The sequence below is a fragment of the Urocitellus parryii genome, chromosome 6 (assembly GCF_045843805.1).
Source record: "Urocitellus parryii isolate mUroPar1 chromosome 6, mUroPar1.hap1, whole genome shotgun sequence".
NCBI classification, from domain to species: domain Eukaryota; kingdom Metazoa; phylum Chordata; class Mammalia; order Rodentia; family Sciuridae; genus Urocitellus; species Urocitellus parryii.
In genome coordinates, this window is record NC_135536.1 from 100130610 (window position 1) to 100157089 (window position 26480).

Consider the following 26480-nt stretch of genomic DNA (forward strand, 5'->3'; position numbering starts at 1 on the left):
AAACTCATTGAAAAAATATGAGGGCCTTGTACATAACGATGGAGTATTTGGGTCAAGTTTATGAAGTATTAAGAAGATAAATCAAGTAATATTTTTTTACTACATTGATGGGAATGTTAAGGAAGAAGGTAGAAAATAATGAAGTGCTTGCTATATTTATAGACATATATTTTTTAAGGTAATGAATACAGAAGGACATACCAATATAAGAAAATTATAGAGATTTGATTACCTATGTGATATTTAAGTGTTATATGCAGGAAGCAATTGTATACTTAGATATGAAATTGTTTTAGATTGATGTCAATTAAATATATAAGGGAAGTTTACTGTATATGCCTAAAGAAATCATATTTCTTTGTATATACTCATAAAATTTTACTTATTTCATTTAAGATGTTATTATTTTTCCTTTGTTTTTATAATCCTTATCAAAATAAAAGCCAAAACATATTTCATCCCTTCTATTTGTAACACAACTACTTACAAAAAGTTATCCCTTTACTGTGCCCATTGTATTATCTTTGGTTTCCTTTTAGCTTTCTTCAAAAGTATACATACACTGAAATTGCAGCTTATTTTTACTCTGCATTAAAAATATATATCATAGTATCCAATGTGTTGAGTAGAAAATGGACAAATTTTTAAAAATTTACCATTTCATTTGCAAAGAAGTATGCTGTTTTTATTTCATTGGGGTTATGAGAAAACCCATAAGATATATGATTTTCAAATTGTATATTTTAAAAGGTAATGTATTTCATTTGTTGTGGTGAGGGAGACTGGGTATAAATTACTTTGATCATGGACTTTTATCTTGTTCTTTCTGTTCTGGAAATAATGTTCAAAGTAGTAAAGCTGTTAATTTCTTTTTTTTTTTGCCCTATGGCTTTTCTAAATTATTTTTTATATTAAAATGTTATAAAAGTGTTCATCATATTAAAAAAGTACAGGGAAATGTACAATACAACATCATATATCCATCTCTTAAATTCAATAGTTACCAAATTTTCTCAACTTTTTCAAATATACTTGATTTTTGTTTTCTCTGAAATATTTAAACAAAACTCAAGGCACATTCTATTTAATTCCTTCATGCTTCAGAATTTATTTCTAAAAATCATAGCTTATTTTTGGACGTCCCAATATCAGATCACAACTGATAATAATAAAGTTGGTATTGGGTAATCCCTATTCCACAGTTAAATGCCCCATGGAACTATTTCCTAATTGGTAATCAAATGTCCCTGATTTTTGTAAAAAATGCCTTTTTTATATTTGACTTGTTGCAATCAGGACTCAACTGAGGGTAAAGGATAGCCAAAAAAATTCAAACATTTGTGCCAAAAAGGTTTTTTTGACATTAACAGTATAAAAGAAAACATACCCAATTTTGAAAGTTTTGACTCATGTAAATTATAGCCATTTAAAAGTAGATCAATTGTTTCTCTGCAAATTACCCAAACAATACATCATATGAAAAGAACAAGAATTAAACTCTTTATGAAATTTTCAATTTTTCACTTCCCTAATTACACATCACAGAGGAACAAACAAGTTGATCCTGGATTTTTTTTAAGGTTTTGATTTGCTTGCTAGAAAATTTTGATACAAGTAGATATATGTTACATACATCATCATTTTCATATAGGGAACTATGAAAATTGAATGGGATCAGGCATTGCACTAAGCATTTTCGTAGTTTACATAATTTAATTCTCATAACATCGGTACCATCATTTTCTCTGACTTTCAGATGCTGAATCTGAAGCACAGAGGTGATTAAATGACTTTCTCTTTCTCAAGACCACATATCTAGTAAGAGGCAGATTCAGAATCTAAACAACCCTTTGAATTAACAAAGATATTGATTATAAGGAAAATGATTCCAGGAGTAAGATGATGGACATCAATCCTTCAGTCCAACCCAAACATCTTCTGATGTTTTAATGATTAATCTGGATCTGATTATGATTATTTGCAACATAACTACTTACAAAAAGTTAAAAATTCAGGATTTTATATGGCACCAGTTTCAATAGAATGTAAACTAATAGAAAAAAAGTAAGATATGTGTTATCACAGGAATAAATAACCAGTTATTTAGGCTGTCCTTGTCTATCTCCACCCCCTTTCCCATTTCTGGAAGGCATTTCTGTTGTTTTATGCAATGTTAATCTCAGTAGTTAAACTAAATTCATCCCCAATTTTATTTTTCACATTAAAATTAAGTATGTGCTTGAAGATTCAAGTTCATTAAAATAATACCTTAAGTTATAAATGCAAATAAAGGGAAAACAAAAAGATAAAAGGGTGATTAGTTTTAAATAGCATTTGCAATTGACTGATTTTATAAAAAGAGAAAACCTAACTACAAAAGGAAAACTTGTCAATACAGGAAGTATTCAATTAGATTTTCAGCTTTAAATGCAGTGTTATGGTTTCAGTTTCTCTTTAATACACCTTTCACTTATAAGAGTAGTTTATAATAAATCAATAAAGTCCTGCTCTATAAAATTTATCCTTCTCAGTTGTTCTGTCTGTTTATGATAATGACAGTTAGTTGCATTCATGTATGTCAAGTGTTCTTAAATGCAGAACATCCTAACAGAACCTTTTTAAAATAATAAGCTGAAAGAGCACAACAAACTAAATGTCTCCTGAGTTCTAGCTATCATAAAGTTTCCGTTGTGTAGCACAGAGGCATTAGCACAGAGCCATTGCTTACTCATTTATTACAATGAACATACTTCTTCAAAGACATCTTTGCACATCACAATAATACTTCACATTTAATGGATTCTAATTTTATCTGTTGTGACTAATGAATCAGAATGATCAAGTTTGGCAGCAGTAGATTATGTTTTCCTTATTTCACTAAGAGATTTGCAAGATAATAAATTGGTTTATTAAATTGTTGAATCTCATAAGACTCAAGGTTTAAAATATTTATGTTTTGTATTAATTGCTGCAAATTAAAAACAGGAGATATTCTTATAATGGTAGAATGGAGCAGTTATTTCATTAAACCGCCTCTTGATAAATTATAGGTTAAGTTAAGCTATGACTGCATGGAGAATGAAGAAGTGGACTTTACACTAGAGAGTTTAATTTGTATATAGAAAATGTAACAAATTCAGATTAGTGTTGTACCGGAAAGGGGTTCAAGGGGGTCCCTAGGCAGAGGATATCTCTACCTGAACCTTGCAAGCTCTTAAGACAGAAAAGAATTTAAGAATGCACCAGGTTTTATCAGAGGAACCATATCAGAAAGTAAAAGGTGAAAATCTACATTCTCCAAGCAGAATACCAGCTATCTGAAGAGTGTGAAGTAATGTTTTGGTGATCACAGGCTCTTCTTTTAAAGAAAACTTGTAAGAAGGGGTGGACATAGGGAGATAGGTGGGGATGGAATCAACCTGATGACACAAGATATTTTATTATGTTCAGCTTGTCTCTGGATTCTTAGGTCTATGTTGTCCCCTCTACCTGGTTCATAGGTAACATTGTGAATGTACCTATATTATAGGTTCTTAAAATAGCTTACCTTTAAAAAAAAAGGAAAAAAGAACATTACATTACCTTTTGTTCAGCCTTTCTAAAAGTGAATGTGTTAGTGCATTGTGTAGGCTCATTAACAGTACAGAAAGCAATTTTCATAAATGAGTGAATTTGTAGTCACATTAAGATAAACAGATTTCTCAAGTTTGGTAGTAATAGGCCTGGGAGAAATACTGGCCTTGTGAGAAAAACATGAGAAACTTCAACACAAGACTTTCAGATTAAAGTTTTAGTTTCCTCTTTCTTCTTTTTGTCTCATTTCTACCTATCTTTTATCCTTTCTTCTATCCTATTTCAATATGAGAAAGATAAATACATTTTAATGGAATAGTAGCATTAATATACCATTTTATGTATACTTTTTAAACTTTTAAATATATATTATTCCTCTGAATAGCAAACAGGAAATGGTTGCAGAAAGCTAATAGGTTTTTCAGTTCTTCTTCTATAAGTTTGGAATTTATTTCTGATTAGCATATGAACTGCTAGTGTGTCAGTTAGGATTTCTTAAACTATAATACTAGTTTATTCCTGTGAGTACATAAAAAAAATTTTCTCTGCAATCAAGTTTATTGCTATTAATTCTATTAACATTTTTTCCTGGTGACTAAAAACTAGAAAACACAAATATAAACTTCCATTCATTTTGTGTGATAATTATTTTTCCATTAGAAATCAATGGAATCTGAATAATACTTTCCTTTATATCTCACTTATAATTAGAATTTTATTATCAACAGCAGCAAAAATTTATTGAATGTTCATTATGTGAGTATACAAAATATTTACCTATAAAATCTCATTTCATTCAAATAACAGCATGTAAAACTAATAATAATAATAATAATACAATTATTATCATCCCATTTGCGGAAGAGATAATTAATATTTAAAGAGACTACCAACTGCTCTATTGGGTAAATTAGGTAGGTAGGAGAGGGAAAATCAGATCTCTGTCTTCTGAACTTCATTGAGGTTTAGCCTCAGGCTCTTACTGCTGTGGATTATATAGAAGAAATAGCCGGAAATGTGTTAAATTATGGAAAATTATCCCTTAGCATAAATATGTAGATGGTGTAGACTTCTTAGCTACCCAAAGAAAAGGCAACAGTAATCAACAATGGAGGGTGTTGGAGGAAAACAACTTTGCTTTTAAAAGCATGCTTTGGAACTGGGAATGAAGCATAAATTAAGCACATAAATTTTGGTGCCAAACTGAAACCACATTATTTACAAATCTATGAAGAAAGTTTGAATACAGTGCAAAAAACACTATTATGAAAATATAATTATTTTTTGTCTCTTAAAAATTGGAAACTTAGGGCTGGGGCTGTAGCTCAGTGGTGAAGTACTTGCCTTGAAAGTGTAAGGCACTGAATTCAATCCTCAGCACCACATAAAAAATAAATAAATAAATAAAGTTATTTTTAAAAAGTTAAACAAAAAAATTGGAAACTTAAAGCCTAACTAGCAGTCTACTGGGTACTTGACAAAATATATATTGAGAGAAAAATAGGATGTCTTTCCTCTTCAAGCAACAATTTTCTTTTATTTTTGATCTGTTGTATTTTGTTCACAATTTTGATTTTTTTCTCCATTTTTTCCATAGATGGAACGGAGTAAAGGTATTGTTTTGGAAACTTGGTTTCCAAATCCAATATATATTCATGTGTTTATTTGGAAAATCCAAAAGTCTTCCCTGCACATGCCATTTCTCAAATTGCTTCAACTTAAAATATTCAGCATTATAAAATATTTGTATTATAAAATTATAAAATTTGTAAATATTACCAGGTTATGCTCTGGCTTTGGGGGTTACTTAAACTATTTGGATAGGAAACATGTGTGTGTATATTCTTATATATATGAGTGTGCATATGTATGTATATAAAATGTGTATATAATACATAAGTTATATATGTAATATATATAAAATATACATATAAAATGTTGGTGGTGCAAGGACACTAGGTGAAAGAAGTTCAGGGAAAGGAAAATATCTTTTCCTTCTAATTTTCTTAGTTCTTAGCCAAGGTCCCAATAACAAAAGACAGATTAACAAAAGAAAAGCATACAGATTTATTTACTGTCAGTTTTATGAGTCATAGGAGCTTTTACAAGAACATGAAGAGCCAAGAATTGGTTAAATCTGAGTGATTTTGTGCTAGATTTGATGAAGAGTACAACTGAAAACAGCTGTTTCAGGAAAAAATAAATACAGTAAGTATGAGATAAGTGTATTCACTGGGGAAAACAGGAAGACCTGTTCACTCAGATTCCTTTTGGACTCCCTGTGTCCTCAAAGATAAGGAGTCTCCTTTCCTCTGGGTATAGGGATGGCTCCTCTCACCTTTCATGTGAGGGAAGACCTGCAGACTTGCTTCAGGGGAAAATCCAAAAGTCTTCCCTGCACATGCCATTTCTCAAATTGCTTCAACTTAAAATATTCAGTATTTGAAGGTGTCATATTTTGGGGTAGAATATTCTGAGCCCTGTCAAAAGAAATATTTTATAATGCTAGGGAAAAAATGGCTAAAGAGAAAAAATATAGTTTTGATCTGTTCTAAACTTTAAGCAAACATTAATAAAATCCTGCTAGGTAAGTTAAATCCTGTGCCAAGAGTAAATTATAAATTTACATAATATGTAATACAGTCACAAATTTAATATTCAGTGAGTTATGATCCAGTTTATAGGGACTATGCACTTTTTGATGTCCTTATCTGTGCCAATAATTTAATCATTGTTAATCCTCTTTGAGTACTTCCGACAACTTTAGAGGGAGGTGATACCTGGGCTGTGTTTTGAAGAGAGAAGTAGTATTTAAGATTATGTAGAAATTAAAGAGGAGAGAAAATAGGAAGGGGGAAATGACCAGAAGATATCAACATCAAATATATCAATAAACAGTAAGTAATGTGGAAAATTAGACCACAGTTAGTTGGAGAATGGAGATGAAAGAAGTGAGATTTGGAATCAGATGGCCAGGAGCCTGGATAGTCATGTTAAGAAATGTTATAAGCAATTGATGGTTTTTACAAGATGGTTTGAAATATTATGATCTTTGTTTATAAGAGGCTAATCAGGTGGTAACATAGAGCTTTCCATATATTGGAAATAGGAAACATGGAGGCAAAGAGATGACCTAACAGTCTATTATACATAAAACAATGTCTATTTACAAATGTCTATTAAACATAAAACAATGAGATAACCCATTTTCATAAATAGTATATAGCAACGGAATTAAGCCAGAGATCCTACACAAAAGACAGGCACAATTGAGAATATGCCTTATGATGACAATATATAAACAAACCAAGCTATGTGTGAGAAGTCAGGATCATCATTCATTTGGGGAAGGAAGTAGTGACAAAAAGTACTCATGAGCAGGGGTGCTTCTGGGAAGAGGTGATATTCTGTATCATGATCCTGTCTGTGGGTACACTGGTGTTCTTGATTCACCATATTTACCAAGCTAATTGTGAAATGTCCAGCTAATCCCTTAGAAAATGGGCATTTTTATGTATTTCATACTTTAATTGGGCTTATTACCCAAAATAAACAGTTGACGATTTTACAAAAGTGGTTTGAAATATTATGGTCTTTGTTTATAAATGGTTAATTAGGTGGTAGTATAGAGGGTACCATATATGGGATATAGAAGACATGGAGACCAAGAGATGAACTAACAGTCTGAGGCAATTCTTGAGTATGTAAGAACAATATCTGGAGTTAGGGATGTGAGAGTATTAATAGAAAGACAGAGGCAAATGCCATAGACATGCCAAAGAAGAATCCACAGGACAGTAGAAAGAAGAGAAGCTGTGGAGTGTGGCAGAGGTTGATGATGACAAGGTTATCTACATCACAGGATAAATAGTGATGCCTTTTATTAAACTATGTTAGAAAGCGTCAGAAATATTTCCAAATGCACCCAGATATCTCAGACATGAAAAATTTTTCTCTATTAAAGTGTATCTAGCAAAAATTACATCTTGAAATTTAAATTCAAAGAGGGTATGGCACAAGAACTGGAGGCCTATGGATAATCATCAGATACCTATGAGAAAATCAGGTTCAAAAAAGGCCTAAATGGGCTGGGATTGTGGCTCAGCGGTAGAGCTCTCGCCTAGCATGGGCAGGACCCGGGTTCGATCCTCAGCACCACATAAAAATAAAGGCATTATGTTATGCCCATCTACACCTAAAAACTAAATTTTAAAAAAGGCCTAAATGTTCATCAGGGTTTTTTTTAATGGCTTTTAGTTAGATAAGTAAATATTTTTCACTGTCATTTCATTGAAATGTCTGATATTAGAGTAGGTGAACATCTCTTTTCCTATGTTTATTAGATTTTTATGGGTTTTTTCTTTTTTAATTACCCATTCATCTCATCAGCCACTTTTTAAACATTCATCTTCTTCCTATAGACTTGTAACAGTTCTTTTCATATGAATATTATGATCCCATTACTTTTTTTAAGGACTGTGTGTATTTTTCCAGAGTGTTGTTTTTATTTTAAGTGGTGTTTTGATTTTGGTTTAGGTTTTGCCCTTTTAAGGATTTAACAGCAGTGATGAGAACATTCAACCACAGTTTTTCAAGAATAAAAATCAAACTTGATGGTGCTTATGTAACTGAGAAAACCCTGAGACTAACTTCTTATTTTTAGGTTCTGTTTTAAAATTATTCCGTGGAAGCTTCTAGATTAAAGAAAAAAAATATTTTAGAAGTCACATGGAGAGTCTTTTCATATAATAATTACAGTCATTAATTCGATTGCACAGTTAATTTTATTTATCCTTCTTCAAAAATCCACACCAATCTCACTTTCTTCAACTAACTTCTGTGAATGCCCATACCAGTATGTCCTTCTGCATCTTATATTTTTGGCTTTATCTTACTCAGTAGTTTCCACTTACTGCTGTATTACATCCTTTTCAGTTGTAAACCATGTTTCTTAGTATCACATCCACTCAAGGGTAAAAAACAGAATGCAAAAGCAGCCTCATAGAATATCTTTGGCTCTCATAGCTTGTGCTCTCTGGGCTGTCCCCTCAGTGTCCCTCGGTTACCTTGGACATTCTTCATTCTTTTCTATTCTCCATGCTTCTATTCTCTGTGTAGGTCTTTTTCTGATCCCCTTTCATATCACCGTGAGCACCATCACTTAGAGCATACTCTAAATTTCCTATCCCTACTGGTGCCTGATAAACAAAGCTTCAAAATCTCTTGTTGCCAAAATTATTCTTACTGCTGGCCATTTCTGTAGAGGTCACAGGAATCATTCTCAGTGTAACTGCTGCCACTTCTGGTGAGAACCAATCATGGTAGTTACTGTTTCACTAAAACTTTATAATAAAACCACTGCTTCCCACAAATTTTCGTATCCTTTCACCCTGTAGTTTCTTTGATAGCACGTATCCCACTTTTTATTTTTGGGTGCATACTTATTTTTTAAAAATTTCCGGTCCTATTAGATTGTAAGCTTCAGAGAGCCAAAGACCCTGTCTATTTTATTTAGTAGCAAGTAATCGGCCCTCAGCACTTGCTGGACTTTTGGATAATAGCTACTTGTTATAGGGATGTTGAACAAATGGCATTAGCAGTCATTTGCATTATATTACATCTTACTTTATTACTTATAAATTTATAAAATTTCTAGATTATTTTCTAAAATAAATATGAAAAATTTGATTGAAAGATTATGCATGCCTCCTTGACTTCAATTCCCTTTAATCCTCACCCAAACACAACTACTAACATGTTTTTAATATTCTTTTTATACTCATGAATTTCTCTACACCTTTATGGCATGTGTCTGTTAGAAAAGCGTGGTGGATGTTTTCTTTCTCTCGAGAAACTGACTAATCTGAGACTGAGAGGCTGAGAAGCTATGTAGGAAGCAGCAGCTGAAAAACCAAGAAGCTGAATAAGGGGAAAGGAGAGTAATGGGAAAACAGAGCCTACAAAGCAGTGGGTCTTGGTAAATTCCACAGCCTTTGGGGCTTTAAAAATCTGAATCCTAGAAAACAATTTGAATAAAATGTTGTCTTGCTTTGAATGGTCTTAGTCCCTAGCTGCATTGAAGTCTTCTGTGAATGTTTTCTTCTGGCCTATCTTTGTGTTTATTAATGCACTCTTTAGTTTTAACAAACCTACTGTTAAATTCATATATTCAAATTTGTTATAGTTTTCAGCGGTAGAATTTCCATTTGATCCTTTCATTAGTGTCCAGATCACTGCTGAGTTTCTCTATTTTGTTACTTAATTGCTTAAATGTATTAATCATGTTTTATAATACCTTAGCCTCTAAATTCCATTATATTCACCTCAGTGTCTCAGGGAAGGGTATTAGCACATTCGAAAATGTCCAAAGTGCCCCAAATAAATTATATTTCTTAAGAAGATAGAAAAAGAATAACATGTTAAACCCAAAGAAAGTAGTAAAAAATGAAATTTATAATTGATAAGACAGTTAGTCACATGGCCACTAAAATTAAGATGTAGAATATTCTTATCTTCCAAAATTTCTTTAATATTCCTCTCCCTATTTCAAACCCTTAGTAATCAGTGATATGCTTTTTGAACCTATATTTTTACCTTTCAATATGAACTATAAAGAGAATCAATTAATACATAGGTTTTGAATCTGGCATCTTTTAATTAGCATGCTTCATTTTTTCCCCATCCACAGTATCACATGTGTCAGTAATTTATTTTTATTGATTAGCAGCATTCCATTTTATGAATCTATCACAGTTTATTCTTTCATTGCTAAAATATTTTAATTATTTGCAAATTTTGATGATAGTGAAATAAACTACTAGAAATATTCATATATAGCTTTTGGCATAAACATAAATTCACATTTCTTTTGGATAAGTACCCTGAGTGGGACTGCTACAAATGTATATAAAATATTGTCAAACTATTTTCCAACATTACTGTAACATTTGGCATTCTCAGCATAAATGTGCTAGTTCCACCTCCTCTATATTCTTTTGTATCTTTGCCAGTGCTTTGTATTGTCAAACTTTTGTTTTTGCTTTTAGTTTTTGTTTACTTTTTAACTATTCTAATAGACAAACTATGGATTATATAGTAATTTTAACTGGCATGTGCCTAATTACTAATGATATCTAGCATATTTATATGTGTATTTTTCCCATCTAATTTTCTTTTTTTCCTGAAATGTCATTCAAATCATATGCCCATGTTTTAATTGAATAAAAAATTTCCTCTTGTGGAGACTTGAGGTAATTTGTATATTCTGGATGCAAATTCATCAGACACATTTTTTATTAGAGCCTTATAGTTATACATAGTTGTTGGGTTCATCTCAACAAACTCGTACATGTATGGAATTTGATTTCAGTTCATGATCCCCCTTTTCCTTCCCCTTTTCCCTCTCCTCTCTCATTCTCCTTCTTCTAGATTTCCTTTTATTCATGTATTAATTTATATATTGTTGGTTCTTTCTACTTATGCATAAAGGTGAAATACCCTGTGGTATATTTATTTATGTACAGAACATGATTTTTTAAAAATTTATTCTGCATTGTCTTCCCTTACCCACCCCTCCACTCTGCTTCTTCATCTCCTTCTTCTACATTACTGATATTCCCATTATCTTTATGTTATTCTATTCTTCCCTTCCCCTTTCCTTTATTGTGCTCTAGCTTTTGCATATAAGAAAGTATATTTGACCCTTGATTTTCTGAGTTTGGCTTATTTCACTTAGTGTGATGTTCTCCATTTCCATCCATTTATGGAAAATGCCATAATTTCATTCTTGTTTATGGCTGGGTAGAACTTCATCGTGTATGTGTGTGTTTGTGTGTACTACAATTTCTTAACCCATTCAACCATTTATGGGCACCTGGTTTGATTTCATAATTTTGCTATCATAAATTCTATAAACGTGGAGGTAGCTGTATTGCTATAGCATGCTGATTTTAGTTTTTGTTTGGTTTTTTTTGGTTGTTGTTGTTGTTGTTGTTGTTGTTTTTGATAAATAGCAAGGTGTGGGAAAGCTGGATCATATGGTGGTTCCAAACCTAGTTTTTTGAGGAATTTCCATTCTTCTTTTCAAAGTGGTTGTTCTAGTCCGCAATCCTACCAACCATGTAAAAGTTGACACATTTTGAAAACATTTTTCTCCTGATCTATGTCTTATCTTTCCATTTTCTCAGTAATATCTTTTGAAAATTTGATTTTATTTAATTTATGATGTCCAATTTATCACTATTTTATTTATAGATTGCACTCTCTGTGCCACATCTAAGCAAACATTGTCTAATATAAGATCACAAAGAATTTCTAGCATGTTCTGTTTTAGAAGTTTCATAGTCCTAAGTGTGGCATTTAGATCTGTGATCCATTTTGCGTTAATTTGTATATGTTATAAAGTAGGGACAGAGATTCACTTTTCTTTTAGGCATGTAATATCCAATTATTCCAGCATCAGTTGTTGAAAAGAGAGCATTTTCTCTATTGACTTACTTTTTCACCTTGTTGAAAGGTGAGTTTGTATTTGGAGATGTAATGGGTTGATTACTCTAGTTTCATAAAAAGCTTTAAAGATAGGCAATGTAAGTCTATCAGCTTTTTTTTTTTAATTTTATCTTGGCTCTTCTAGAGTTTTGCGTTTACCATGTCAATTTTAGAATCACCTTGTCATTTCTACAAAAATTTCCTCTGGAATTCTGATCATGGTTACATTGAATCTATACATCAATTTGAAAAATTGACATTCTAGTAATATTGAAGTACCAATCCATGAAATCCATGAATACATTATTTTCTCTATGTAGGTCTCCTTTGATTTCTATTCTCAATATGATGAAGTTTTCTTCACATATATATCTTGTATGTATTTTTATATTTGTATAAAGTACTCAAAAGTATTGTTGCAACTATAAATAACACTGCCATTTTAATTTCAATTTCTAAGGTTCATTGTATATATATATAAATTTTGTATTTAATATAAATTTATATACTGAGAAATTATTTTTAGTAGCTTTTCTTAATACTTTGTTAGACATTTTTAAAGAAGACAATATTTTAGCAGTATTTTGGCCATTTTCTATGTACAAAATCATGGTGACCACAAAATGCTATTCAGGGTCATTGGACCTATCCTCAAAATCAAGACATAGGAAGATGGAGTGTTTGATAAAACTGAAGGGGCTCTTTAGGCACAAACTCATTACAAGAAATTCTTAGAGAGGACCGAGTATCATGACTTTCGCACCAACATAATAACATAACTTAATATAAAATGTCTACTTTCCCATCATCCAAAAAGTTTTTAGCATAGTACTCTGGTGTGTGTATGTGTGTGTGCCTTCTCTTCCTCTACTTATGAATGTTCATAAGCAAAAGTATTTAAAAGTAAGGTACCTCACAGCAGTTCATAAATACTTTTGCTTATGAAATTTCTCACAACAGGTATTTCACAGCATGTTATTTTTAAACAAAGAAAATAAAATGTAATGCTAAAAACTAATTTGTATGCATTTAGTTTTATTAATTTTTAACCATGAGAAGTTCAGAGGTTAAATATTTGATCAATGAAAAACTTCTGCATTTAAGTTTTAAAATACCAATTGAGATCGTGTGTGTGTGTGTGTGTATGTGCGTGTGTGCTCACGCTTGTTGGTTTTGTTGCAGGCATACTCCTCTTTTTGATACACTAATCAAATGTACTTCATTTTAGGTTTCCTCAAGAACTAAATATGGGGAAAATAAGTGCTGAAATCATGTGGACTCTTTTTGCTCTAGATATGAAATATGCCCTAGAAGGTAAGTACAAAATCTATACTTATTAGAATATTTGCCTTAATTATATTGTGATTTATGTTCTTGACTTTAAATGTAAGGAATTAATTCATTAAAAACATTGACAATTGTGATCATCTTAGTTGAAAAACGTATTTTCACCTGGTAGGAAGATAAAGGACTCAAAGCATTTGAAAGTCCTAAAGAAGTAACTACATGCTTTAATCAGGTGGCCTAAATTGCAGGATCATAATGGATAATTCTCTGTCAGATAACAGTCAGACAGGAATATTTTATGGCAGTTTACTTACTAAGGCTGCCATATTGAGAAGTGGATGAATAGTACAGGACCAGGTACTTATCTATATGGACTTGGAAATAGTATCCATGGGTGGCAGGAGAAAGTATTAACTGAAGCTCACACAAGAAAATACCAAGGGTTTTCATCAAAACATTCCACTCTCCACAAGTCCAAGTCATACAATGTAAAACAAGAAAAATACAGCTGTAAGTTCAAACGTTTTTATAAATATTGTTTGAGCATCTACACAGTTAAGAATTAGTGATGGGGGCTGGGGATGTGGCTCAAGCGGTAGCGCGCTCACCTGGCATGCGTGCGGCCCGGGTTCGATCCTCAGCACCACATACCAACAAAGATGTTGTGTCCGCCGAGAACTAAAAAAAATAAATATTAAAAATTCTCTCTCTCTCTCTCTCTCTCTCTCTCTCTCTCTCTCTCTCTCTCTCTCCTCTCTCACTCTCTCTTAAAAAAAAAAAAAAAGAATTAGTGATGGGATCGTAAACCAGCTTCCTGTCTCCTAAGAACTCACATCATATAGAAAAATGTCTATGTCCTTACTCAACAAACATATATTGAGCCCATAGATACTAAATTAGCATGGGTATACTGAGTGTGTGGGATTCAGGAGTAAATAAGATAGCCACAGTCCCTGCCTTCAACAAGACTACAGAGAAAGTTTCAAGTATTGCTACAAGCAGACAGTTGCAATGTGGAGTAGTCAAGGTTAATGATGATGGAGTGATTAGAGGAGAGGAACCTAAATCAGACTTTGGAGAAGTAGGCAAGGCAGGCTTTCCAAAAGAACTTCCCGTCAGAAAAAATTATCTTGAAAAAAAAACTAAATGAGAAGTAGGAGCAAGAAACCTCCTGGTAGAGGACCAAGCAGTAACAATTAGTACAAGTACAAGATGCACTTGAGAACAGAGAATGCAGTAGATCTGGCTAGAAAGAGGTAGTAAGAAGTGAGTCTGGGAAAAAAATGGCAAGGACCAGCACACAGGGCCTTGTGGGCCAGGGTGAGGAATTTAATTCCACACCAAGAGAAATGAAGGACCATAAACAGTCTTCAGCAAGGGCGTATCTTATTCAGATTTGCAACTTAAATCATTTTGATTGGCAGGGTAAGCCTGGTTGGGAGTTCATGCTCACTGTGCCACTGCTTTTTACCATTGTCCAAATGGAAGCTTGAGGCTAGCAGATGCAAAGGGAACATTCAAAAGTGTTTCTTAATTGAAAAATAAGATACACAATAGTTTATAAACTGAATTTCTGGGAAAGTCAGGGTATCCCACCCACAAATAGAGAATTTTATCTAATCTTTAAAATTGCACCAGTATTGCTCAGAGGCACAATCTCCTTTTTGTGCAATGAGGTGTTCCTTCTCCAGTGTATAGATGGCCCAGCCCTCTCTGCCTCTGCCTCCTAATATCCACATCTTTTTATACCACTCATCTGTAACTGTCTCTTGGGGATCCAGAAAGTCTCCTAAACATCAGGAAAGAACCACCAGCCAACTAAGCAAGGAAGTTCCTTAGGATAACATTTATTCCTCTGGGTCTATCTCCTGCATACTTCCACCCTCCTTGATTATCTATCAAACACTTCAAACCTTATGGAATCAGCACAGAAATCTTAATCTCCTCTGTCAAAACCTACTTCCTCTCCCCTACTTCTTGTTGGAATTATGGGCACAACATTCATCCAGTTACTTAAGCCAATCGTGTGGGAATTGTCATCAATTCCTGTCTTGTCCTCCCCACATTCACAGTTCATTCCTCCATTAGGGCTTTTACACCAGCTGTTCTACTGCCTGGCTTTCTCTTCCCACCAACCTTCACAAGCAGCTGTGTGGGACTCAGCAGATGTTACGCAGTATCTATAATTGCCAAATATTTTTCTTTTGACCTTCTCTATGGCAACATAGTATTGTCTTTCATTTGTTTATTTATGATTGTTCATTTGATTATTTCTTGTGTTTCTTCTTCATCATATTGTTAAATCTTGTCTTAGATTTTTACCATTATAACTATATTGCCTAGAGTGATGCCTAGAAAGTAAAAGTTACTCATTAACTACTCATTGAAACAAGAGTACCAGGTAGTCCCTTCTCAATGAAGTAGTGGAAAGGGTGATAAAGGAGATGTATTCCAGTCCTTTTGCTACATGATCTTAGAAACATTCAAGTGATGTGTTTTACTGTCCTCACCTGAAAAATGAAAGATGCCTGTGGGATCAGAGGACTGGGTAGTGGATGGCTCCCCACATATACATTACAGAGGTACCTGAAATATTTGGAATTAGCAGGCATTAGTTACTAGTACACATTTGGCTGGGCTGAGTCCCTGTTTTGCTTACATAGAAACATGTGTGCAACTACTTGACTATTTTATTTTATGTAATCTTCATTTTAAAAATAGTAATTTTAGATAAGTATAATATTTATGTTAAGAAATATAAACCTCAAGATTTTAATATAATTGAGATAATGAAATTAGGAATGCTACAGGTGAAATACCTGCAACTTTGATTGGTTGATTATTGATTATGGGTTAATTTTTTACTCAATACAAAAAAAATGCTGAGGTTGTATCATCAAGAGTAGCACAATTTCAAGGAATAATTAAGATGTTGTGATTTTATTGGCTTTTTGGAGACAATAATCTCTTTCTGAACAAGAATTTTTATTTGTTTGATTTCCTAACATATCATATAAGTCACCTATTTGTACAATTCAATAGTTGTTACATTTGCATATTTATACCTATTTTCAGGGATGCATAATAAGTAATGTGAGGTAATCACTTGGAATGCAGTTAATAGTTTATCCCTCTTCCATTAGAATAAAAGGCCTTTTTTGTTTGTTTTGAGATTATATCTGTCACCTTTATATTCACTGAATCTTAATAGAAATTCAATATGTATTTATTTATTTCAGTCAAACTGGAATTGGGACAACCCTGTACAGAGAACCTTGCAGACAAAGCCAATATACTTACCATGTTCCAACTGAATATGTGTAAAGATTTGAGAGTCTAGGGAACACAATTCAGAAAGTGTTATCATTTAACTTGCTCTACAGCTTGGGCAATTCATGCATAACCTTTCCAAACATTAGTTTTCTTATCTATAAAATGGTGATAATAGTTCCCAGGTTGGTATGAGGATCAAATGATATTTTAATGAACTTTGCAAACTCTGAAGCACTGTGTTAATGGAGGGTGATGTTGCAGTTATGCAAAGGGAAGAAGACATGTCAGTCTTGAAATGCCCGCTGTAGGAGTCATTGAAGGTTTTATCTTCCAGGAGGAAGTTTACAAACACATGACAATCTGATCAATTGTCAATTTCCCTTTTGCCATCTAGATCTGGTAGGTGACTTTAAGAAACGTGTCTTTATTTTAATGTGGCATGAACAGTAATTATTAGAGAAAGATGAGAACTAACAGTATCTCAGGAAGTGGAAAGCATATACTTAAAAACAGTCCTCTAGCAAGTTTTTTTTTTTTAATGCATTGATAGTACTGTTCTTACTCTGCCAATTTGCCTTATAGAACACTGTAAAATTAATTGACTGTAGAGCAGTGCTTCAAGCTGCTGACCTAGAAAGACTCTGTGTTGTGATTATATAATTTGGGCTACATAATCCGTCTTGTGATTAAAGCATCTGAGCCTGACTCGTGAGCAACCTCTGATGAAGTCAGGTCAACAGAGCAGAGCTGGCTGGAATTCCTGGGCTTGCAGCTTCTGGGTGTAGCTCTTTCTTTTACTTCACGAACTCATCAGCTGCTATAAAAGAAATAATTTAATTAAAATACAAAACGTCTTTACCCACAAAACTTTGTTCAACCTATGTGAGCCAACTTATTTTGTTTTCATACATGACCTTAATCACCTTATTAATTGATAAACAATAAGTGATATAATCACTATGGAGTTAAATTTTTTGAATGAAAATATGATAAATTATGTAATAGAAAAAAATTTACTCATCATTAGAAAAGAGAGTACAGGAAGGAAAATTTTCCTATAAAATGTCTTATTTTATATTGAAATGTAGTTGTTGGTTATGCAGACTTTCTAAAGATTTTCTAAAACATGGGACTTACAGTTATTTAGACCAAGATTTTACTTTAGGCTCTACTACTTTTCATTCACTTATTAGTGATGATTTTGGACAATATCATCCACTTACTAATCCTGTTTTTGCATTTGCAAACTAGGGACAAAAATACATAATTTATAAAGGAGTTGTAAAAAAGACAGATATGAGGGTTAGGGAGAGTTAATTTTCTAGCACATAATAAATATTCAACAAATGCTAGTCATTACGATAATAAGATTATAATTTTGTAAACAAGAACTTGGAAACAATTGACAATAGTGTTAGAATATCTAGATGCTTGTAAGTGACTAAAATGTTTCACTGATAACTGCAGAGCCATGCAAACATTATATTTGTCATTTTGGTTGCTTGGTGATTCTTAAGTTGGGCACTTCCTGTATAGCACACTATTTGTCTAACATATGTATATTTCTTCAAAGTCTTTATAAAGTCCTGAAAGGTCCCAACATGTGGTAGGTGGTTTCTAATGAACGATTCTGTAAGAGTGCTTGAGATTCCTTAAAACACTGGTTCTTAAATGGGTTTTTGGCTGAACTTCAGCTCATATTCTGAAATTGCATCAAGGGAAGGGTGTCTATTATACTTGTCAAATTCTCAGCTGACTCCTTAAGTAAAAGAAAACAATTAAAACTCACTGAAAAATAAATTAGTTAAAAACGACTTTTACTTAGGTAACTTAGAAATTGAATTGGTTGCAATTTGTAAAACAAAATCACCTTTCACCTGGCATTAGTAAAGTCTCTCAGATCAATGCTCTTCAAAATTCACTGTGCTCAGGATCACCCGGGAATATCATTAAAATGCATTTTCTGACTGAGGAGACTTGGAGTGAGGGGGAAAGCTTTTCTCCATTTCCAACAAATCTTGAAGTAATGGTCACCATGGGCTGAGTGGCATCAAGGCTTCAACACTGTAGTTAGATGGAATGTCTAAATTCTGGTAATTCTGTCTTCTTATCACTAATCTTTGTCATCTGTTGCTTAGGTATCCTGTTGGACCTCACCATATGGTGATGATTCTCAGACTGGCTCTTTAATGTTTTTGGCAGCTCACCCTTGTAACATGCACAGCTGTTGCCATGAACGTTGTATTCACTGCTTCATGTGCAGTCTTTTTTTGACTTACAAATGTTTGTGTACTCAATGTCTCATGGAAGTCCTTCCCTTCCGTCACATGTATGTTGGGGGGGCTTCTCTAAAATCACTGTGGTCTCTTTTGATTGCTATTCACTCAAATATAGGTCCCAGATTACCCACTGAATTTAAGAATATTGTTCTTGACCATGTCACCACAAAGATAATAGGCCCCTTAAAGGCATGATCTGTCTCTCCTGGTCTTGCTGGGTACCTTATAAAATAGTTATAAAAAATGTTATAAAAAATGAACTACCCTGTCGCCAATTAAGCTTCTCTAGCCTCACTGTTAGTATTCTCAGACCTAACATCTTTCTGGTCAACCTTATACTTGGTCTGCCGCAGACTAGTAATTTCATATGTGACATCTTTCTGGCTTACATGCTGATCCTCAGGACTACCATCACAAATCACTGTTTGCCAATTTATCTTGATCCTCACCTTTTGGTAGAAAAAATTATTACTTTCTACAGTTAATATTACCTCTCTGGTAACATCTGACATTTCTTATTTTTATATACTGACAAGTATAACACTCATGAAAGAAAGTGAAAAGACACAACTAAATGGGAAGATATCCTTTTTCATGGATTGGAAGAGTAAACATTCTTAAAATCTTCATTCTAAATATTTATATTTAACCATTTTAAAATGTCATTTTTATTACATTTATAGAATTAATGTAATCCCCACCAAAACTCTAATGGTGTGCTTCACAAAAATAGGAAAAAAAAATCTTAAAACTCATATGAAGCCACAGAAGATCCTGAAGAGCCACAGCAATGTTGAGCAAAAATAAGTAAAGCTGGTAGCACCACACATTCTGATTTCAAAATCTACAAAACTATAGCAATAAAAAAAGTGGCACTAACATTTTTCAAAAGGCACATAGACCATTGGAACAGAATAAAGAGCCCAGAAATACATCAACACATATGTGGTCAGGTAATCTCTGATAAGGTCACCAAGAATATATAATGAGGAAAAGATAGTTTCCTCAACAAATGGTGTTGGGAAAACTGGATATTAACATGAAAAAGAATGAAATTAGACTCCTATCGTATCTTGCATCACATAAAGAATTAGCTCAAAATGGATTAAAGACTTAAACATGAAGCCTGAAACTCTAAGACTCCTAGGGAAAAAAAAATTCCTTGTCTTTGGTCTTGGCAATGATTTTTTTTTTCCGGATATGACCTCAAAGGCAGAGGGAAGAAAAGCAATAATAAGCAGGTAGAAGAAATTTAAATTTTTCTTCACAGCAAAGAAAACAAGTAACAAAATAATATGAGAATATGAGAAAATATTTTCAAACTACAAATACAGTAAGTTGTTAATATTCAAAATATATAGGAAACTCATATAACTCAATGGCAACAATACCCTGATTTAAAGAGGGCAAAGTACCTGAACAGAGATTGTTCTAAAGAAGTCATACACATCCCCTTTGAGGCATGTAAAAAGGTGCTCAGCATCACTAATCATAAGGACAATCCAAATCAAAACCATAATAAGTTATCACCTCACACCCATTAGGAAAGCTATTATCAAAAAGACGTTAGGTAAACTTTGGTGGAGTGAAGAGAAAGAACCCTTGTGTGCTATTTGCCCAGGCCTTGTAAAAAAAAAATGAAAGTAGAATTATCATATGACCCAGCAAGCCCACTTCTGGGTATCTATCTTGAGGAGATAGAATCAGTATCTCAAAGAGATACCTGGATGCTATATTTTTGTACCATTATTTGAAAAAACCAAGATGTAGAAACAACCAAAGTGTACATCTACAGATGAATGGATAAGAAAATGTGTACACACATACAAATGGAATAATATTTAACCACAAAAGAAGAAGAATCTATCATTTGCAATGTGGATAAAATTGAAAGACATTATACTATGTAAAATAAACAACACTCAAAAAGAAAAATATTTATATGATCTCACTTTTATGTCCACATAAAAATCTAGAAAACTTACATTCATATAGACAGAGGATAGATTGGTATTTACCAAGTACTGAGGTTGGGAGAAATATGGAAATGTTGGTTAAAGAGTATAATCTTTCAGATATGAGGTGAAAAAGTTCTCTGCATCTAATGTACAACATGGTGACCATATTTAAGAGTATTATTTGTACGCTAAAAATTTTATAAGAGAGTGGTCTTAAGAGTCCCCACCATACATACCTACAGACAAATGCAATTTTAACTTCATGAAATGCTATGTTTTAATTAACTTGATTGTGGTAATAATTTCACACTCTATAAGTATATTATGCTATTACACTGTGTATCTTAAATATATACAACTCTTATTTATACCTCAGTAAAGATGAAAAGAGATAAAAGAAATATGTCCCTATTAATTGGTGTTAAAATGGAAGAACTGGTATAAATATGTTAAACAACCTGGGAAAGGAAGAAAATCATGGGAGTGAGACAAGTTAAAGATGCAAATTGATAGATGACAAATTTTAGAATAATTTATAAGTAAAAAAAAAAAAGAGAGAGAGAGAGAAGAAATGAAAAACACTTCTTAAGGAAATCAAAGGAGGAAGGGAATGGCCTAGGAGAAGTTCATAAGCCTGAAACCAACTGAGAGAAAAGTGAAGAGGAAGATGTTGACTCGGTCAAAGGCAAAGGCCCGTATGTTATGGAAATCCCACAGAGTCCTTGGTAACAGGAAAACCAGCCTCTGTTACTGAAGAATATAAAGCTTTCTTTTTTTGATTAATCTTCTATTAAAGGGAAGATAGATCTAAATAGTGCACTGGCGTCAACTCATTTTTCATTGTTTTGCCTTGGAGTCAAATTCTAAGAAAATAAATTTCCTATGATGTTTACATCTTTCTTTGTCTTTATTTATTATTTTGACTGGAACAAAACTCCATGATTTCTGAAACACTTAATTCTTTTATTCTATACCATACTGCTGCATAAGCCAAATATTGTAGAAAGTAGATAATTAACTTGAGTATTATGTTTTATTTATCTTTAAAGAACGGAGTTGACTGGAGATGTGTGTAGAATTATGCACTAAATATGTTTTCCATACTTAACACTTCAGCATGCTCTATACATGTTTTGGAGATTAAGATGTTTTATTGCCTTAATAGTGCCATTTCATGTCATGTGAGATTATGAGTTCTTTGGGGGACAGGACCACATAGACTACGTTTCGCTCCATAACACAAGCCTGACATGTAGGAAGTATTTGATAAATAACATTTAACTAAAAATCTAAAGTGCACTAAAAGTGTATATATAGATAAGTAATGTAAGAATAATTTTCTTTTAGATCAGAGCCAAGGATTGATCATTGTAAGTTTCTATATTTTCCAGTCCATTCTAGGTCAAAGTGCATTACTGCTCACTTTAATTGTCCATATTGATATTTGGACAACAGCACAATAAAGCTTCACTCAGCTCATCAGAATGTCTTCCATTGGGTGGAAGGCATTAGCTTTACTCCTTATCCAGTGGCTTTCTAATACATAACAGTCTATTACACACTAGCAAATACAACACACATATGAGATAGACTCAAATTTTAACCATCAAAAGATTTGTGAGCTGGTTACTAAAAACCAACTGTAATCTCAGCAACTGGGGTGGCTGAGGCAGGAGAATTGCAAATTCAAGACCTGCCTCAGCAACTTAGTAAGGCCCTAATCATCTTAATGAGAACTTGTATCAAAATAAAAAAATAAAAGGGACTGGGAATGTGGCTCAGTTGTTAAACACCCTGGGTTCAAGTCCCAATACCAATAAATAAATAAATAAATGTTAGCCTATCCCATCTAAAATCTAAAAACATCCCATTAAATCCCCTGTTACTTAACAAGAAAAATAGAGGTTGGTGAGAATGGATGTTGAGAACCAAGCTAGATAAATGTATTTCAGCCCCACTTTCCTTGGCTTGTTTTGTTTCTTGTTTGTTTTGTTCTATTTTCTCATTCTCTACTTGCTCCACTGCCCAGGTGCATATCCTGAACACCTGGTACACTCAGGGCTTTTCAACCAATTGCATGCTCTGTGGTGTTTGGGACATCCTGGTTATCTCTTTCAAAGGATGAAAGTATAGTACAATAAATACCTATATAGTCTTTACCTAGATTAAAGAAAAAAAATACTAGGAGGGTGCAAGTGCAAATAAATCCTATGTGCCCTGGTGTATTGGAAGTGACCACGTGGGAATAAAAGTCAGAGACAACGAAATATAACTAAGATTGAACTACCCTCGTTTTTTCAGAAACTCAGGAGATTCTTGCCTCCTTTTCTCCTTATTTGAAAGAAAAGCCTCTGTGTTCCTTCAGTCGAGCTAACCTGGGTGGCATTGAGCCTCTTCACACTCTCTTCCTCTGGCAGTTCCATTTCCTTTGTCCCACCTCCCTTCCACTCCCAACCTGGTAATTAAGCTGAAACTACTTGTATTATATTCTGGGAGTAGCTAGAGATGGTAAGCATTGTATGTAATTGATCTAGAAACATGCTGATATAAATATTTGGCTTCTAAATAGCAGGCAAGAAAAATAGACATCCAGAGTGTTGACAATGCTATTATTCATCTTAACCTTTAATCATTTACCAATTCACCTTATTATCTATTTCAGTAGGATAATTAAAATATTTTGACCTGGGTAATATACTGTGTTCCTTTGATAGACATTAGAATAAGTATATAATTAACCCACTTATTCTGAGTCCAATTCCAAAAATAATTAACAGTTAAAAACAGGGCTAAGCTAACTTCTCAGATTATGAATGTGGTCTCACTAGCAGTATAAGAAAATCCATTTGTGAACACACTCCTTGTGTGTTCTGAAATTAAGTTCAAAGGCTTTTTAAATCTGTGTTTCCACAATTGTAAACTTTAGCAGAATTTCAGGCAGATGGAAGTGAGTTTCCAGAAGCCCAGTGACCTCCTTTATTAGAACTGGGAGCTGCAGCTTTGCCTGCTCAGATAGTGCTCACTGTTACAGGGTCAGTATATAAATAGTAAATAAAGGTTTTGATGGACATTTTCTCTCTGCCTGAACTCAGGCTCTAACAAGAACATTCTAGTTATATCTCATACAATTCTGCTTTTTTATTTGGCTTTGAAATAACAAACAGTGGACACTGACAATTCAAGGGTTTAGTTATGCAAACCTGCCTCACCAGTGTGCTAAGAAACACTGAACTTCTTGTAGTTTTCCATTTGAGATGATATTAGAATTTAAATCCCTTATTAACTCAGTTCAGATTCCATGCCATCAGGAGCACAGCTGGCCTCTGACTGTTGAGCTGGGTGCTACTGAAGAGTCACTCTCTTTTCTTCCTCTCACATGTGAGGCCTTAGGAGACAACAAGGCAGGAGATTGGTTCTCGGTCCCTTGTACAGCAAGCCAACCTTACTGAACAATCGTTTTAGTACCTAATCATCTTAGGTGGGCTTAAAGAGCCAGGAAAGAATAAAATGAACAGATCACCTGTAACAGAACACGAAATAGTAGGAAACTGTTAAGTCAGATATCTAAAAAAGCATACACATAAGGTATTTTATATCAGTTATCTACCCTGATATAACTAATAACTCCAAAATATGGTGGCTTACAATACAGATCAGTATGTATTATCTGCATCATTTCTGTAGGATGGGGTGTTCTGGGGTCTCTTATATTTAGCTGCCAAGAAGTTGTGGGCTGTTTGTGAGAGATCTCGGTTGTTCTCAGTATAGACCTCTCCACAAAGGAGAAGTGTGACTATCCCCAAGGCAGGGCAGCTAGTGAGCAATACAAGACAAATTGCATGTCTTTAGTGGCCTAGACTGGGAAGCCACTTCCCACCACTGCTGCAATACTTTGTTGGTTATATATTCCACTGTTCAGTGTGGGAGGGAGTAAACAAGGACACAAGTTCCAAGAGCCAAAGGTTACTCACTGGTGTCATTGTGCAATCTGGTTAGCACAAGTACTACTATTTGCCCCTCTGGTCACTTCTTTATAATATTAGCATATGCTTACATTAGAACAAGTTTTTGTTTTTATGCTGATTTTAAACAAAAATAACAACATGGTAAAACCAATTTTCTTCCTTCTGTTTCTTCCTCTTGGTCCCTTCCATTACCTCAATAAAAGGATGTGGCCATGAACCAAGTTGAAATTTTACAAAGATAAATTATCTTCCAGGATGCTAAGGCTCTTGTTAGCCTCTCTAGTTATTCTAGCTACGCTCCTCTGGGAAGGGAAGGATGGTTGACCAAGGAAATTAGCTCCCATCTCCAGAAAGGCATTCATTCATCTCTCAGGTTCTCTTCATTTCAAAACAGTGGTTCTCAACTCTGGCTGTATGTTAGAATCACCAGAGATAGAACCCAGGCTTTTAAAAAATGCTCCCAGAGTTAAAACTTACTTAGAAATCACTTAGTTAACACTTGCTAGGCACTGTTCTTAATGATTTACAAGTATTAACTCATTTAAACCTTATAACAAAACTATGAAGTAGATATCATTTTCCTTTTGCTTATAGATGAGGAAATTAAGGCACAGAAAGGTTATTCTGCCAATGCCAGATAGCAGTTGAATAGAAGCCCAAGATTCCAGGTAGTTTTAATATATTCTATGATTGAGTACTACTACTCTGTTAATTAATTTTGAAATATGCAGGCTGTATTACCAGGAAAAATGAATATAGACAATACATAAAAATGTTGCATATATCCTCTCAAGAAACTATATACACAAATGCCCTGAAACCCATTTGTAGATTCTTCCAAGGATCCATGAACCTCAGTATCAGAATCTTTGCTTGCTAAAACAGTATCATTCCCTCAGAACCAGCAGAGTCAGAGTTACCTGGGAAGCTGGTAGAAATGCAAATTCTCAGATCTCATCTCACACTTACTAAATCTGAAACTCTGAAAGTGAGGTCCAGCAATCTCTTTTAACAAAACTTCAAAGTGAATCTAATTTGCACTTGACTTTGATAAACAATTCTTAATGTTTGGATATGGGGTGTCACCCAAAGCTCACTTATTAATGCAGGAATGTTCAAAAGTGAAATGATTGAATTGTGAGAGCTATAACCTAATCAGTCAATCCTCATTTGAATGACTGAGTGGTGACTGTGGGCAGGCTGGGCACAACTGGAAGAGATGGGTCACTGGCTATGTGCCCTAGAAGAGTCCATCTTCCCTATGGCCTCTTCCTCTCTCTCTGCTTTCTGATCCCACCATAAATTGGAATAGCTTTCCTCTGCTAGGCTCTTCCCCCATGATGTGCTGCCCACCTTGGGCCCAGGACAATGGAGTCAGCCTCCTTTAGCCATCTATGGATAGAGACTCTGAAACTATGAGCCTCAGATAAACTTTTTCTCCCATAAGTTGTTATTGTTGGGTATTTTGGTCACAGCAACAAGAAAGCTAATGAAAATAACTGTTTTGGGAGGCTTCTGTATAAAAGCAAGTGATTTAACTGGTGAATGAGCCCAGCTTCATGGTGCTTTGCAGACATCTCATTGTTTTCAGCTCACAGTTATGCAAGTAGAAATTCTCTTGTGCTAAAACTTGATTTCTTTCATAAAAATTATCATTA

At 33.7% G+C, this 26480-nt stretch overlaps 1 protein-coding gene across 2 annotated transcripts in view; it reads left to right on the forward strand.

Annotated features, from left to right (window-relative positions):
• Positions 1-26480, forward strand: part of Unc13c (unc-13 homolog C) — a 544151-nt gene that overhangs the window by 349479 nt on the left and 168192 nt on the right. For both annotated transcript variants that reach the window (XM_026391056.2, XM_077799599.1), the window contains one exon: positions 13289-13374. In XM_026391056.2, coding sequence (XP_026246841.1) covers positions 13289-13374 — 86 coding nt within the window. The remainder of the gene's footprint in view (positions 1-13288; positions 13375-26480) is intronic.